Raw genomic sequence first — 17243 nt, 5'->3', positions numbered from 1 at the left:
ATTGTTTACTGCAAATCTTACTAAATGGTATTTTACCCTGGCCTTCTTTTTTAAAATGGGTATGCTAGACATAATATAACTTTTTGATAATGCTTTCGTGTTGTATAGTACTGATGTCTTAATGTCTCTTCCTCTGCTTTCCCAGTCACCATATCTTCTTCTGCAGCCTTTTCCACTCTAATTTGTCGCAGTATAAAAATTCAGACAATGAAGATTATTAGAACTGCAAGCAAATTAAGAGTCAAAACTCAGTGCTGGATTTTCCTAGAAACTACAGCATAAAAATTCAATACAGAACATGGCAATGACAATTTTGCCTGCTAAAAAAGCCTTTAAAAAAAACCTTACAGGGCAGGTAGGTGGTGCAGTGGATAGAGCTCTGGCCTTGGAGTCAGGAGAATGTGAGTTCAAATCCAGTCTCAGACACATGACACTTACTAGCTGTGTGACCTTGGGCAAGTCACTTAACCCCAACTGCCTCACCATAAAGCAAAAAAAAAAAAACCAACTTACTTCCTGGTTCGCTTCTAGGCTACTCACTGTTGGTGGAAGTCTAAATTCCTGAGGAAGTCTAAATTGCTGAGAAGTGGCATTGTGGTGCACATAAAAGTGAAACATGTTTTGACAAAAACATATTTTTGTCCAGAGTAAAGGTAGATCCCTGATAAGATGATAAGAGGAAAAATACACCAAATAACTTAAGTATGCCAGGCTATGTTATGTAACATAAACATACATAAATGTATATATGTATTTATGTATTGTATATATTTATATATACACACATATTTATATACATATATATGTGTACACACACACACACACACACACACACACACACACATTCCACTTTCCTCAGCAATTGCCTTTTCTATCCAAAAGATACCAAACCTAAAACACAACAACTACAGCTTGCTTTCTTAGACTATTATAAGGGCAATGAGACAGAAATATTCTGCAACTTGTCCAAAATTACTTGTCATGCATGAAGTCAGGAACAGAAAGAATCCAACTCTCCTGGCTTAAAAACATTCTCTCAGCTAGGATTTAACTGACCAAGCACAGTCAAAACAGAACTTGCAAACGACATTGTAAGAAAGAGGACATTGACAAGCTCCATTTTTGTCCAAAATTCATCCAGATCCCTGAAAGTCTACAAAAACAATCACTATGCAAAACCCTTGCCAATCAATATGTATTCTACCTTTCCCTGATGACTTCATTATTTTTTTAAGAGTCCAATATCCCTATCATCTTGTTCTAGATGGAACTCTTCTACATAATAGACCAAAAGAAAGGGTAATGTTTTAAGGCAGAGAATATTAGAAAAATGACACTCTAGATCCTTTACTCTGATAACTTTAATTCTGAACCAAATATATTTTTCTATTCATTGTCACTTTCTTTTTCCCTTCTCTTTCTCTAACCAAGATACCCAAAATAGGTAGGGGAGAGGAAAGTAGCCAGTAGAGTTGGTCAGGGTTCATGACACTGAACTAATCTGGTTGTGCCCCAAAAAGATTTTATGTAAGAAAAAAGACCATGCCAACTAGGAACTACATTGTCTTATCTTTTCCCTTAAAAATGAGCAAAAATAAATTATCACACCAAAAATACTTTATGTTATTAGGTATCTCAAGTAAAACCACCCTGACCAGACCATAAGACCTTGGAGATAAGGGATCAGGTCTCATTTAAACATTTTTTTTTCAGTACTGTGTGCTCTACATGGTTAATGCCTAATAAATTTTTACTCTTGTTTTATCAATCTGTTCTACTAAACAAATTTCTGAAATGCAAACATTATGCCTAGATTCAAATGTCAAAAGACCAACCATCAACATGTTATTCAAGATCCCCAGCTTCTGTTCTCTCTTCTTCTGACACTTTTCATACGTGTCGTCTCCCCTATTAAAATGTGAGTTCCTTTCTATTTGTACCCCAGTGCTTAGCCCAGTGTTTTGAAGCTTCATCCATCCATCCATTCATCCATCCATCAGACCTCTGAGTAAGAAAGAAGGCTCCTTCTCTCAAATATTTCACACAATTGTAATTTATAGTAAAACAATACAATATAGAACACAAGTAAAGGAGCAAAGCACAAGCACAGTACTTAATGACATTCAAGGAGGGAAATTCTGGTTAAAAAGCATCAGAAAAGGGGGAAGAGGGTCAAGAAGAACTTTGAATGTCAAACAGGATTTTATATTTGACCCTGGAGGTAACAGGCAGCCAGTGGAGTTTACTGATTGGGAGACAAGGGGGAAGTGACATTCTTTAGGAATGTCACTGACAGCTAAATGGAGGATGAGATCTGGAGTGAGGAGAGACTTGTGGCAGGCAGACCCACCAGCAAGCTACTGCAATGATCCAGGCATGAGGTGATAAGAGCTTGCAGCAGAGTGGTGGCAATGCCAAACAAAAGGAGGGGGCTTATGCAAGAGATTTATGAAGATAGAAACGACAGGACCTGGCAACAGATTGGATATGAGTAGTGAAGAATTAAGACTGAAACCTAGGTTGTGAGTCTCAGTGACTAGGAGGATAGTGGTACCTTCAATAGCAACAGGGAAGTCAGGAAAAGGGTAGGGTTTAGGTTTTGGGGAGAAAGATAATGAATTCAGTTTTGGACATGTTGAGTTAAGATGTCTATAGACACCCAGTTCAGATATCCAGTAGGCAGCTAGGAGGGGAGCTCAAACTGAAAGTCAACAGAGAAAATAGAATGAGATAAGCAGATCTGAAAATCATCAGCACAGACGTGATAACCGAATCCATGGGAGCAAATAAGATCACAAAATGGTTAAAAAGGAGAAAAAAAGAGGCCCCAGGACAGAGAACTGGGGGATAACCAAAAACTTTTAGGAAGTTTTTTCTGACATCAAGCCTAAATCTTCCTCTTCTTCAACCTAAACATTCCCAGTTTTGTCAACCAGCCCTTACACATGGCATGATCTCAAGGAGCTTCACCATTCTGCCCACCCTTCTCTGGATGCCCTACTTCCTAAAATGTGGCAGCAAGAAGAGAACACAATACTCCAGATGTGGTCTAACAAACTCAGAGTACAATGAGGTCACCTCCTTATTCCTGGACATTACGTATAATGCAGCCCAAGTTTGCATTCATTTTTATTTTTTGTTTGTTTTTTAGGGCTATACCACAATGCTGACTCATGTTGAGTTTTCAGTTCACTCAAATCTACAATGCTGCTTTTAGACAAACTAATCACTGGCAACAGTTCCCTCATTCCTAAGTAGCAAGGTATCCTGAGAGAAAGATAGAAGGCAGAGTATGACCAGAGGGTCAAAATATTGCTACCAACTCAAGTACTACCTCCTCTTAGTACCTAATGGAGTCATCACAAAACCCACAAGCCATGATCCCTTTTTCAACCCAGACCCTTGCAACTGGGGGGAATTAAACCCCATGGATAACTGCCCTATCAACTGTCTTTGCCAGTCTTGCCGCCCCTGCCTCCTTAGAAACCACAACTACTGGAGATCCACAAAAGAAAATTCTCAGCACTCAAGTGATTAGCACTGTGAAATCAATCATTCAATAAATAAGCATTTGTTAAGTATCTACTATGTGCCAGGCAGAATGCTAAATGCTGAGGACAGAAATGTAAAGAAAACCTTAGGGTTCAACCTCAGAAATAAGAATAATTTTATCAATGGAAATAATACTTAAGAAGATGCTTTTTAGCTACATACTAAAAACCACTAGCCCTTTGCAGCTGTCCTGCAGCCGACCCTTCCTGTATGAATTTTTCTTGCTGTTTAATTATTTTTCAGTCGTATCTGATTCTTAATGACCTCTTCTGGAGTTTTCCTGAGGGCAAAGATACTGGAGTGGCTTGCTATTTCCTTCTCTAGCTCATTTTACAGATGAGTAAATTGAGGCAAATAGGGTTAAGTAACTTGCCCAGGGTCACAGGGTAGTATCTGAGGCCAGATTAGAACTCAGGAAGACTTGTCTTCCTGATCCAGACAGAGTTCTATCCACTGCATCACCTAGCTGATATCTCTCTGTTTATCAGCTCTTTGAGGTCAGGGGCTGTATCACTTTTCTATAAATATCCACTACAGATAGTACAGTGCTTGGCACAAAGTAAACCCTTAACAATTTTTTAAACTTATTCGTTAATTCATCCATTCATTTTTTCAACTTCTAGCTGCAAAGTCAATCTTACTAACCCAACTGCAAGATTTTGAATTTATCACTACTAAATTTCATCTTAGTGGATATTGAATATTAAGTTTCAACCACAGTGGATATAGAATTAACCTCAAACTCAGAATAACTTGTGTTTAAGTCAAGCCTTTGACACATTTCCAGCTGAAATATCCGGCCGAGTTAGTTAACCTCTTAGTGACCTAGTCACTCTCTAACACTATTAAGTGGAAGAAAAGAAGTCAACAGGGATTGGTAGAAGGAGTAACTGTAACAATGAAATCATAGGTCCATTTCCTATACCCTAAATTTCATCTTATTGAATCTGTCACAAGGTTATCACCCATGAAAATCTTTTTTGTGGATCCTGATTATCATTCAGTGGGCCCACCCCACTTTGTGTTAACACAAATTTGATCACATGCCATTTACATCATTATACAAGTTATAATAAAATATATTAAACAATTCAGGGTCAAACAAAGCACTTGAAGCAGTACTCGAAAGACCTCCTGCCAGCCTGACCTCAAACACTTAATGACAATTAATGGAGTCTGTCAATTTACCAACTTTTAAACCCAATGAATTGCACTACCCTACCTAAACCACATCTCTACATCATTTCCACAAATGACATAATTTATTAAAAGCTCTGCTAAAGTCTACATAAACTGTAACTAAAGTAGTCCCCTAATCTACCAGTTCAGTGACTGTGGTAAGAATAACATTCTAAGAACTTATCCCAGGCAAGGCATGCTAGCTTTGCAACCATCCTAAAGGTTATATTGGCTCAGAAAACTAAGGCTCAGACTACGGATGTAGCTTACCAGTATGATGAACAGAAAAAGGACAGTACAGGGCAAGAACTCTCTCCTGAGGCTTTGGACAGCAAAACAGCAGAATGACTAACACAGAAAAGCAGCACTCCACTTCATTAACTTCATATTCAACAATCATCACTTCCTGCTCTGCTCTGAACACCCATCCTCTATTAGAGCTAAGTAAATTTCCTTTCACTAACCAGTAAAAGGACTATATTTTATTCCAATTTTAAACCTGAGATAGCTAATCAGCCTGGTCAAATGTGAACTCTCTTATTCACCGTGGTCTATGATAAAAACCCTGTCAAAAAAAGAAATAAGGCTAGTCTGGCAAGACCCACTTTTAAGGAGACCCATTTTAGCCCTTTTCCAGTTGTTAATTACCCATCTCTATTACTCGCTAGAATTTTGACAACAATTTAAAGTCAAGCACACAGGTCAATTCTTTGCAGACTCTTCTCCAACATTTTTTAAAATCATGCAATAGCTCTCATTTGCTTCACATCTTTCAAAGATCATGGACAATAATTCAACAATCACATCTGCCACTTCTTTCAACATCAATGCATGTAGATGGGGAGCCAAGATGGCAGAGAAAAAGCAGGAAGCTGCCTAAGCTCTCCCCAGTTTCCCTCAGAAACAACGTTCTGTTTAGAGTGATAGAATCCTCAAAAAGGCAGAGTGGAACAATTTTCCAGCCTAGGATAACTTATAAGGACTTTAAGAAAGGCCTGTCTCACTTGGGTAAGAGAGGAGCTCAGCCTAGAGCTGGTAGTGTTCTGGTAAGCCAGCAGGAGGCTCTTAACCACAATCACAGATCAGCAACCAAGGCCTCACAGTCCTGGGACACAGCAGGCCAGCTGTGAGGCTTCTAGCTCCAGGACAGCAAGCAAACTGCCAGCCTCAGGCATAACAGGCAAGACTAGACTGGGCCACCCTAGGGCAATGGGAAAGCTGCCAGCCCCAGAAGGCCTGACACAGAAAGCCAGTTACCAGACCCCTGGCCCCCAGTGGAATAAGCTTGAGAAGAGTGCTCTTGGTACCCCAGGAGCAGAGCTCAACTTTAAAAGTCACAAAACAGGCTAGACAGTGGAAAAAAAAACAGCACTGACTTTAGAAAGCTATCATGCTAACAGGGAAGATCAAAACACAAACTCAAAAGAGGACAACAATGTCAAAATGCCTACATATGAAGCCTCAAAGAGGAATATGAATTGGTCTCAAGCCCAAAATGTCTTCTTGGAAGAGCTGAAAAAGGACTTTAAAAATCAGAGAGGTAGAGGAGAATTTAGGGGAAAAAAATGAGAGTTATGCAAGAGAATTATGAAAACAGAGTCAATAAGTTGGAAGAAGAGGGACAAAAATTGATGGAAGAAAACAACTCCTTAAAAAATGGAATTGGCCAAATGGAAAAGGAGGTATAAAAGCTAAGTGAAGAAAATAATTCCTTAAAAATTAGCTAATGAGACAACAAGAATCAGTCAAACAAAATAAAAAGAAGGAAAAAAAGGAGAAAATGTGAAGTACCTCATTAGAAAAACAACTGACCTGGAAAAGAGATCAAGGAGACATAATTTAAGAATTATTGGACTACCTGAAATTCAAGATAGGAAAAAAAAAAGAGGGTCTATACAGCATCTTTCAAGAAGTTATCAAGGAAAACTGCACTGATATCCTAGAATCAGAGGATAAAATATAAATTGAAAGAATCCACCAATCACCTCTTGAAAGATCCCAAAATGAAAACTCCAAGTTCTAGACAAATTCTAGAACTATTAGCTCATGGAGAAAACAGTGCAAAGCAACCAGAAAGAAACAATTCAAATATCAAGGAGCCATAGTCAGGATTACACAGGAATCAGCAGCTTCTATATTAAAGGATCAGAGGGCTTGCATATGATATTCCTGAAGGCAAAGGAGCTTGGATTACAACCAAGAATCAACTATCCAGCAACACTGAGCATAATCTTTAAGGGGGAAAAATGGATATCCAATGAAATAGGGGGACTTTCAAACTTTGCTCATGAAAAGACCTGGTCTTCAAATACAAGACTCAAGAGAAGCATAAAAAGGTAAACAGGAAAGAAAAAAAAAACATGATATTCAATACGGTAAATTTTTTACATCCCTACATGGGAAGATAATACTTGTAACTCTTAAGAACCACATCTCTAAAAGGGCAGTTAGAAAGACTATACATAGACAAGAGGGTGTGGGTATAAGTGGATTTGATGTGATGATATAAAAAAAAATTAAAGAGTGAAAAAAAAAGGACTGCACTAGGAGAAGACAAAAGGGGAGGTAGAATGTGGCTAAATTATATCACATGAAGAGGCGAGAAAGACCTATTACAGTAGAGGGAAAGAAGAGAGGAGTGAGAATTGTCTGAACCTTATTCTCATCAAATTTGGCTCAAAGAGGGAATAACACACAAGTCAGTTGGGTATAGACATCTAAGACCTAACTTACCCTATAGAGAAAAAGGAGGGGAAGGGAAAAAGAACAGGGGAATAAGGGGCTGATAGAAAGGAGGGCAGACTGAAGGAGGCAGTGATCAGAAGCAAAACACTGGTGAGGAGGGGGACAGGGAAAGGAAAGAAAGAAATATAAATGGGAAAAATAGGATGCAGAGAAATACACAGTTAAGTACTTATGAAACTGTGAGTGTGAATGAGATGAACTCTCCCATAAAATGGAAGCAGACAACAGAGAGGATTAAAAATCATAATCTTACAACATGTTGTTTACTAGAAACACATCTGAAGCAGAGTAAAGGTAAAAGGCTGAAGCAGAATATATTATATGTTGGCTGAAATAAAAAAAGCAGGGGTAGCAAATCACGATCTCAGACAAAGCAAAATAAAAAATAAACTTGCTAAAAGGTACCATACACAATGAAATAATATTAATACGACACATACATGCACCAAATATATGCACCCAAATTTCCAAAGAAGAAGTTAAATAAGTTATAGGAGGAAAGAGGCAGTAAAATTATACTAGTGGTAAACCTCAACCTCCCCCTCTCAGAACTAGCTAAATCTAACCACAAAATAAACAAGAAAGAAGTTAAGGAGGTAAAAAGAATTTTAGAAAAGTTAGATAAAATAAACGTTTGGAGAAAATTTCTCAGTGGTATATGGCACCTACACAAAAGATGACCAGGTATTAGGACACAAAAAACTCATAATCAAATGCACAAAGGAAAAAATATTAAATGCATCTTTTTTCAGATGATGATGATGCAATAAAAATTACATGTAATAAAGGGCCATGGAAAGACAGATTAAAAATTGGAAACTAAATAATCTAACCCTAAAGAATGAGTGGGTCAAACAACAAATCATAGAAACAACCATTAATTTCTATTTTTTTTTCCATTATATTTGAATTTGTTTTATACTTAAATTCAAAATAAGAAAAGGGAAAAAATTGCCATTTACACAACAGAATATAAGAGAGGATTCAACATAAATGAATAAATTTCCATTTCAAGAAAACTAATACTATATATAAATGCAACATATCATATATTAAAAGCTGTCCATTTTTTCTTTGCTTCCTTGTGTTTTCTTTTGTATTCTACTATGTGCTTTTCACTTTATATTTTCCCCCTTCCTCCCCCAAGCCATGAAAGAAGGCATGGATACACAAATACTAATACACACACACACACACACACACACACACACACACACACACAGATATCCCTAAACATACCCATATATACACACTTACACTCAAATGCATATATGTAAGACCGTATTATGCTTATTTCCACTTGTCATCTGTTTCTCTGTAGGTGAATAACATCTTCCTTCTGAAGTCCAAGTCTTTCCATATTTTTCTAAGTCCAGCAACTAAACATTTCTCATACCACAACAATATTCAGACCCAATTACATTCTACATGAGAGATTGTCTATTTTAGTTTTTTTCCCAGTTTTTCTGCATTCCCTCTCTATTCTTGGGTACATAGGTTTTATTTATACAGGAAAATTTTAATTTAAAATAATCAAAATTATTCATTTTATACTTCAACACTGCTCTTACCTTATAATATGGTTTAATATCTAATTAAATTCTACTTCTGGCCTTTACTTCATATATTTCATTTTTATAGTATGTCCTAAAAGCAACATACTGTTGGACTCAAATTTTTAATCTATCAGTTTCCATTTTATGGACAAATTCATCCCATTCACATTCTAACTATAATTACTTCTTATGTATTTTCCCCCTTCCTTTCTTCCTCATCTTTCTCACCCTATTCCTATCCTCCCTCACTTTTCTACTTTACTTCTACCTGCTTATTTGCCCTCCTATTCCTTAATCTATCCCCCCTCCAAGAATCCATTCCTTATCCTCTCCCTCTACCCTATTCCTTTATCCTCTTATTTCTTTCTGAATTTAGAATATTTTTATACTCTTCTAGACATATGTGTATGGTTTCCTCTTTAACTCATTCCCCATGAGAGTAGGGTTCCAGAACTACCTGTCCTCCTCCCCCATCTAATTTCTCTGTATCAGTTCTTCCTCTCACATTTCATTTGCATGAGATAACACTTTTTGCCTTTTCCTATATCATTTTGCTTTTTTAGAATCAAGTCATACTCAACTCTACCCCACTCTTTCTTTTGAACTACCTAATTACTAATGACAATCTTAAGACATACAGTTTACATTTCCACATATAAAAAATAAACAATTTGTCCTTATTGGGTGCCTTGAAATTATTTCTCTTGGATCTCATATGTCAAATTTTCTATCTAGTTCTGGTCTTTTTGCAAAACAAATCCTGAAAGTCTGTCAATTCATTGAGTGTCTTTTTTTTGTTGTTCAGAATTATACTTTGCAAGACATGATACTTTCAGCGATAATCCCAGTTCTTTTACTCTTCGATATAAAGTGTTCCAAGACCTGTAGTGTTTTAGTATAGCCACTGCTAGGTCTTGTGTAATTCTAATTGTGGCTCCGCCATATTTTAATTGTTTTTTTCTTGTTTCTTGTAATATTTTCTCCTTAACCTGGGAGTTTGGTAATTTGGTCATGATATTTCTCTAAGTTTTCTTCCGAGGATCTCTTTCAGGTGGTGATCAGTGGATTTTTCCTATTTCTACTTTCCCCTCTTCTTCTAACACTTCAGGACAATTTTCTTTAATTATTTCTTGTATTATTGTATCAAGATTCTTTTTTTGATCATAGCTTTCAGGTAGTCCAATTATTCTTATGTTTTCTCTTCTTGATCTGTTCTCCAAATCAGCTGTTTTCCTCATATGATGTTTCACATTCTCCTCTTTTTTTTTTTATTCTCTACATTTTGTTTTGTTATTTCTTGGTTTCTTATAACTTAACTGGCTTACCTTTGCCCAACTCTAATTTTCAAGGAGTCATTCTCTTCCTTAAGATTCTGGATTGGGGCAGCTAGATGGCACAGTGGATAGAGCACTGGCCCTGAAGTCAGGAGGACCTGAGTTCAGATCCGGCCACAGACCAAACACTTGACACTTACTAGCTGTGTGACCCTGGGCAAGTCACTTAACCCCAATTGCCAAAAAAAGAAAAAAAAATATTCTGGATCTCCTTTTCCAATTGGTTGACTTTTTTTTTCATAATCTTCCTGCTTTTCTTGGATTGTTCTTACTTTTCTTTAAAAATTTTTCCTCAATCTCTCTTAATCTGGGCAATTTATGTTTTTGTAACTGTTCATCCATTTCACTTACAGTGTCAGATTTCTTGGCACATAGTTGTGCAAAATGGCTCCTAAATGCTGCTATAATTTTATCTTCAGTGGTAATGAATCATTTTTTATTTTGATACTGGTAATTTGGTTTTCTTCTTTCTTTTTTTAAGTCAAATTAACCAAAGGTTTATCTTTTTTTTTCATTAAAGCAGCTCTCAGTTTTATTTATTAGTTTAATAGTTTTCTTTCAATTTTATTAATCTCTCCTTTGATTTTCAGATTTCTAGTTTGGTGTTTAATCGGGGATTTTTTAGAAAAGGAAGATTTCAAAGAAACCTGAAAAGACTTACATGAACTGATATTGACTGAAGTAAGCTGAACCAGAACAACATTGTACACAGTAAAATCAACACCATGTGATGATAAACTATGATAGACTTAGCTCTTCTCAGCAATACAATGAGCCAAGACAATTCCAAAACATTCATGATGGAAAATGTATCCACATCCAGAAAAAGAACTACGGAATCTGAATACAGATCGAAACACTATTTTCACTGCATGTATGGGGAGGGGGGTCCCCCTTTGTTTTGTTTTCTCATTCACAACATGACTAATTTGGAAATATGTTTAAATAATTATACATATATAACCTATACCAGATTGCTTGCCATCTTGGGAAGGTAGGAGGGAGAAAAATTTGGAACTCAAAATCTTATTAAAAAATGAATGCTGAAAATTATATATGTAATTGGAAAAAATAAAACACTATTTGCAAAAAATATATATCATGTATATAGTATGCCTGGGCCAATGACCTGAATTCAACTAGGTGATCTCTAGGTAATTGGCTCTTTACATATCTTGGGTAGTAATCCTCTATAAATCTCTTAGATTTAGCAGAGTATTCTATCCCCTACTAAATTGCAAGTTTCATAAGGTAAAGCATTGATATATAAATTTTGCATTTTCCCCAAAGCCTAACAAAGTGCTCTGTAAACATTAGGGCTTAATAATCAGTAGAAAGTCAAGGTGCTTAATAAATGCTTGAATTTAATTGTCCTCTGAATTGGAGCCCTACCTGAACAAGTGCATAAAAAATTTTTAGAATCTGCTTCTGAAGTAGTACAGAGTAATGGGATGGATCAGGAAGAAGCTGGATAATTTGCTGCTGAATTCGAGGTAAAAATACTTGCATTGCTGCGATAAGAGGTTCTCTTTCCTCTGATTTCTTGTATCTATATGGACACAAAAAGGGAAGGAATGAAAAAATACCATAAATTTTAAGCAGAATCTAAGATAAGTATAATGATATTTTTAAATAAAAGAGAAAAATAATGCCCCAACATCTCTCAATATTTTCTAAGAATATCAACATTAATTATTCATTACAACCTTTCCTTTTTTGTAAAGATAAATAATTCAGCTGATATTCAAAAGCCTTATTCTTCTCTCTCCTTGATTCTTAAGATGCTGGGTGATACAGCAGATAAACAACTGGACCCAGAGTGAGGAAAGACCTGAATTCAAATCCTGCCTCAGACTATGCCTCAGCTATGGGACTCTAGGCAAATCACTTACCCTCTGCCTCAATTTCCTCATCTATAAAATGGTGATAATAATGGCGCCTCTGTCATAGGATCATTGTGAGGATAAAATGAGATATTTGTAAAGTGCTCTGCAAACCTTAAAGCACTATATATAAATGCTAGTTACTGTTGTTGTTGTAGCTATTGTTGTTGAATGTAAAAATATTTTAAGTGAAACATCACTGAAAGCATTCAGTGGAGAGATTGCCAGAACTGGAGTCAGGAAGACATGAGTTCAAATCCAGCTTCAGACACGTAGGCACTGTGCGATCCTGGACAAGTCACTTAATCTGTTTACCTCAGTTTCCTCACCTGTAAAATGGAGATAATAATACTACCTTCAGGTAGTTTTCAAGATCAAATGAGATAATAATTGTAAAGCGTCCAATATGATGCCTAACAGGTAGTAAGCGATACATGAAATGTTAACTATTCAGCTATTATATTGTTATTCAAAATCTTGGCTTATGTTCTCCAACATGATTTTGAAAGAACTTTGGTGAGATATGTTCTCCCTATTCCTAGGTATAACTACATCTTTCATACAGATATTTATATATATATTACTTCAAGGAATTATTCATGTTTTTTGAATTTGTTAAGTTCAAGATATAAAAAGAAAAATTTTAATTTAAAAAAAGGTATCTGGGGAGCTTATTTCATAATTTATCTATAGAATCCTTTAAAATGATAAAGCTAGGGGTAGGGATTTGATCACTAATTTCAGTGAATTACCGGGTGAGGAAATTCTATCAATGAAGGTCAATACTTCCTGAGGGATAAGAGTACTGTGAGGATAAGTGATTTATTTACGCAAGGTCACAAAGCTACAATTTATAAGAGGCAGAACTTCCTACCTTTAAGCCCCTCTGCCTTTCCAACCTTTAAAGTGCTGTTAAGTGCCCTTAGTGACAGAAAATTATTCTTTCATCTTACCTAGAGTCCATTATAATATAATAAAAACCCAGAAAAAGTAATTTCCATGAAATAAAGATATTTAAATTGTACAAATCATATATTTCAGTTGTCTCAAGAATAATCTACTTTGTTAAAATTACCGTATAAATCCAATGCCTCTTGTTTTAATTTAAATAGAGAAGTGACGTTAACCATCATTATCATCATCTCATAGGTTCATAGATGTAGAGCTGTAAGGGACGTGAGGTTGATTCCAATCTCCACATTTTATAAATGAAGTAACTGAGGCTCAGAGACATTAAGTTATTTGCCCAAGGTCACAAAGGTAGCAAATGGCAGAGCCAGAATTTGAACCCTGGTCCTCCAATTTCAAATCCCATCCTATTTTTACTATATACTTTGCATCTTTTATTTATAAACTTAGAGACTTCAAATCTGAAAAATGCTCTCAATTTCTAGGACTAGGTTTTAATTTAAAGGGAAAAAAAAAGTAGGCATGAGAAATCTGTTTTTTTCCACAGTCATTTCTTCACTTTTGTAGTATGTATATCTTATTCTGTTAACATGATTTCAAATACCCTATAAAAATGTTTGGGAGACACTGTGGTATAGTAGTTAGGAAGCCAGCCTTAATGCCATGAAGATCTAGGTTCAAGTACCAACTGTGATACATACTGGCAATGTGACCCTCAGCGAGCCATTTAAACCTAGTACTTTAGCTTACATCCATTCTCTCAGTATTTCCTCAACCAAAGTTCTCTATATTAATGAAACCACAAGTCTAATTTCTATCTCTATCCCCCCTCTATTCTTATAAAAAATCTTAAGGAAAAAAGGTTATCCATCCTGACTAGGTAGAATATGTGTGGTTTTTAATTTTATTTTGCATCTAAAAAAATTCGAATGGCTCACTTACACAAAGGAATGAACTTATCTTGAGACAAATAATAAAACTCAACTTGCTAATCACCCTTATTCAATATTCTTTAACATCAATTGAACATAACTCCTGTAATCTTCTACTGAGAAATCTCCACTTACTCATATGTCTTCACAAGCTGATATAGACATAATAAGCTGCCAAGCCAGCTCCCACTGCTTTGAGATTGTAAGTAATAGCCTATCTTGTCTACCACCGCAGTCCAGTGACCAGGAAAATCATGCTTAATTATGGCACGGAGACACATTGTTAACTGGACCCTAGGAGGTAACAACAAAAACAACAACAGAAAAATACACCACCACAAATTTAAGTATATTTGTCATATTTCAGAGATGTCTGCTATTTTATGAAAAGACAGCATTCAAGTTCCCACATACTCTTTTTCTATAGGTGTAAATCTGGAGTGAAAACAAGAATACTTTAAGACAGCCTCAACAACATGACTCCCTGAAAATGAGCACCACATATAGGAAGCAATTTCCAAGGAAAAAAACATTTCACATTATCCCTCTGACCTATAAATTTATTTGACATTGCATTGATGCATAAAAATTCTAACAAATAACATCAGATATTATATGGAGCAATAACAAAATACCACCTAAGCAATGGCAGGTCATTTTCCCCCTATTTGTATACCTAAGTATAATAACTGGCATTATTAGGAAGATCTAGGGAAACTCCAACAATGAATAGAGTAGTTTGCCTTGAATAAATCTAGCCTAAGGGAAGTCTAAGAAGTAGTTCAAATAGCAAAAATCAATATATGTCAGGACTTCTTATCACCCAGAAACTACAGACCTACAAATAGGTGAGGTGGTTTTTAATTGTCTAAAGTCAAAATGGATAGGTCAATAATGATCTTCTTAAGGTAAAAAAATGTGAGGGGTAATTTAAAAGGTGTAATGGGAAAAAAAGATTTCTATAAGTAATCAATATTGATCAAATATTTACATGCTTACCTTTGAAAAGAAGAAATACTTATATAAAACAGTGACAGAAAGTAACTAGTAGCTTGATTAGGATCCACTCAATATCCTCTAGTGTCACCAACTCTGGGAATTCTTCTACAATATTCTTCATAATTAAAAATAACTAACATTCTGTATCATACTTTTTGTTTATTTGTTTGTTTTTTAGGCAATGGGAGTTAAGTGATTTGCCCAGGGTCACAGTGCTACCTAGTAAATGTGTGAAACCAGATATGAACTCAAGTCCTCCTGACTCCAAGGCCAGTACACTATTGACTGTGCCACCTAACTGCCCCTACACCATACTTTTAAGGTTTGCAAAGTGCTTTACATATCTCGTTTATCTATGAGGTAGGTGCTATTATTATCCCTATTTCACAGATGGGAAAACTAAGGTTTAATGACTTGCCTAGGGCCACAAAGCTAGTAAGTATCAGAAGTACAGTTCAAGTTCAGGTCTTTCTACCTCCAAGTCTAGTATTCTATCCACATTATACCATCTCACTGCCCTGAAAGGGGAATATGGCATTATTAGGAAAAAATCATGGGATTTGGAATTAGGGACCCAGATTTGAATCCCTAGTCTATTACTTTCTGCTTATGTGACCTTGTGCAGGTTACTTACCCTTTTTGGGTCTCAATTTCCTCATGTGTAAAATTAGGAGGCTAAGGTAGGTATATGCTAAGGTCCTTTCCATCTGAAAATATTATGTTATTCTGGAAGTAGGTTAGAACATATTTTTCTGAGGGGCCACTAGGTAGCACACTAGAAAGAGCACCAGGCCTGGAGTCAAAAAGACTCATCTTCTTGAGTTTAAATCTAGTTTCAAACACCTACCAGCTGTGTGACCCATAGCAAGTCTCTTTACCTTGTTTGTCTCAGTTTCCTCATCTATAAAATAAGTTGGAGAAGAAAATGGTAAACCACTCCAGTATCTTTGCCAAGAAAACTCCAAATGGGGTCAAAACGAGTCAGACATGACTGAAACAACTAAACAACAACAAAAACAGGAAAGTTTGAGGGGGTACCAAATCAGTGGTACAAAAGAGATCTAAACTATTATTAAGTGGCAAAAGCATACCTCAAACATCATAGCATCTACTCACCTATTCCTATACTATCCTCTCATTAAATCAGTTACATTTATTGTTTTATGTTCAATTTTTTTTCTACTATTACCTCCTCCATGCTGCCACACCCTAGTACTTCTTATCTTGAGCTAAACAAAGTTCTTTACCGAAAGAACTGTATTTCTATACATGCTAAAGTTATATTACTTTCCTCTTCTTCCCACCATGTCGAAGGTTGGATGTCTGAGATGTATGAGACCATGGATTACATCTGGGAGATGTCAGAATAAAAAAGTTAAACTCTATGCTACAATAAGGGTAAGTAATTCATGACATTTAAGGTAGCAGTCTATCACTACCACTGTAGTCTTTTTCTCCTTCCTCTTCTCTTTTCTATTCTCCTATTCTTATTTCTCCCTTTGTTTCTTTTCTCTAATTATACTTCATTTACAAGAGAAGGTAATGTTTTGTATCTAGAAATACTATTCAGGATTAAGGTAAAATCTTAGTTCTAAATAGTTTATAATAGCTTTTCTATAATGCTATACTATCTCTAATTTCTTTGGCTTCTCCACTCTACTCTCAGTAAAAATTCGGAAATTGTATCATCATGTAAGATTCCAATCAGACTCATCAGTAGCCTCTGATAAAGGGTAGAGACACAAAAGCCTACATTTAAGGAGAGAGGAAATATGTCATTTCCCACCCAGCTGCACTCTTTTTGCACTTCACCAACCATGTCCTCAGGACTGGTCCTTCTTCCTCCTCTCATTTTTCAGCTTTCTTTTTATGTCTTCCCCTATTAGATTGCAAACGTTTTCTTTGTTTTTTGTAATTTGCATCCCCAACACTTAGCATAGTACCTGGCACATAGTAGGCACTTAATAAATGTTTATTGGCTATTATTAACTATCCCTAACTCCCCTGATACTCTCACTTCTCCAAGAGAAACCTAGTCTTATATACTACTGAGCTGTGCATACAAAAGAATGGAAATTGTGCTCATATAACAAATGAAGAATACATACACATATACAAAAATACACACACACATATGAATTGAAAAGTTGAGTG

The 17243-nt window shown here is 35.9% G+C and overlaps 1 protein-coding gene across 6 annotated transcripts in view; it reads right to left on the bottom strand.

The window, feature by feature from the left end:
* The window catches only part of IPO8 (importin 8), a 149172-nt gene that overhangs the window by 102054 nt on the left and 29875 nt on the right, over positions 1-17243 (bottom strand). For 4 of the 6 annotated variants that reach the window (XR_013487451.1, XM_020975801.2, XM_020975805.1 and 1 more), the window contains 2 exons: positions 14226-14384; positions 11759-11915 (listed from right to left, as the gene is read on the bottom strand). Coding sequence is in view for 5 of the 6 variants with exons in the window: in XM_020975801.2 (XP_020831460.1) it covers positions 11759-11915; positions 14226-14384 (316 nt within the window). In the remaining variant the exon portion in view is untranslated. The remainder of the gene's footprint in view (positions 1-11758; positions 11916-14225; positions 14385-17243) is intronic. The other 2 variants (XM_020975804.2, XM_078156672.1) reach the window with 1 other exon arrangement.

This window comes from Phascolarctos cinereus, unplaced genomic scaffold (genome assembly GCF_003287225.1).
Source record: "Phascolarctos cinereus isolate Bilbo 61053 unplaced genomic scaffold, phaCin_HiC Scaffold_1;HRSCAF=81, whole genome shotgun sequence".
NCBI classification, from domain to species: Eukaryota; Metazoa; Chordata; class Mammalia; order Diprotodontia; family Phascolarctidae; genus Phascolarctos; species Phascolarctos cinereus.
This window is presented reverse-complemented; position numbering and strand designations above follow the sequence as displayed.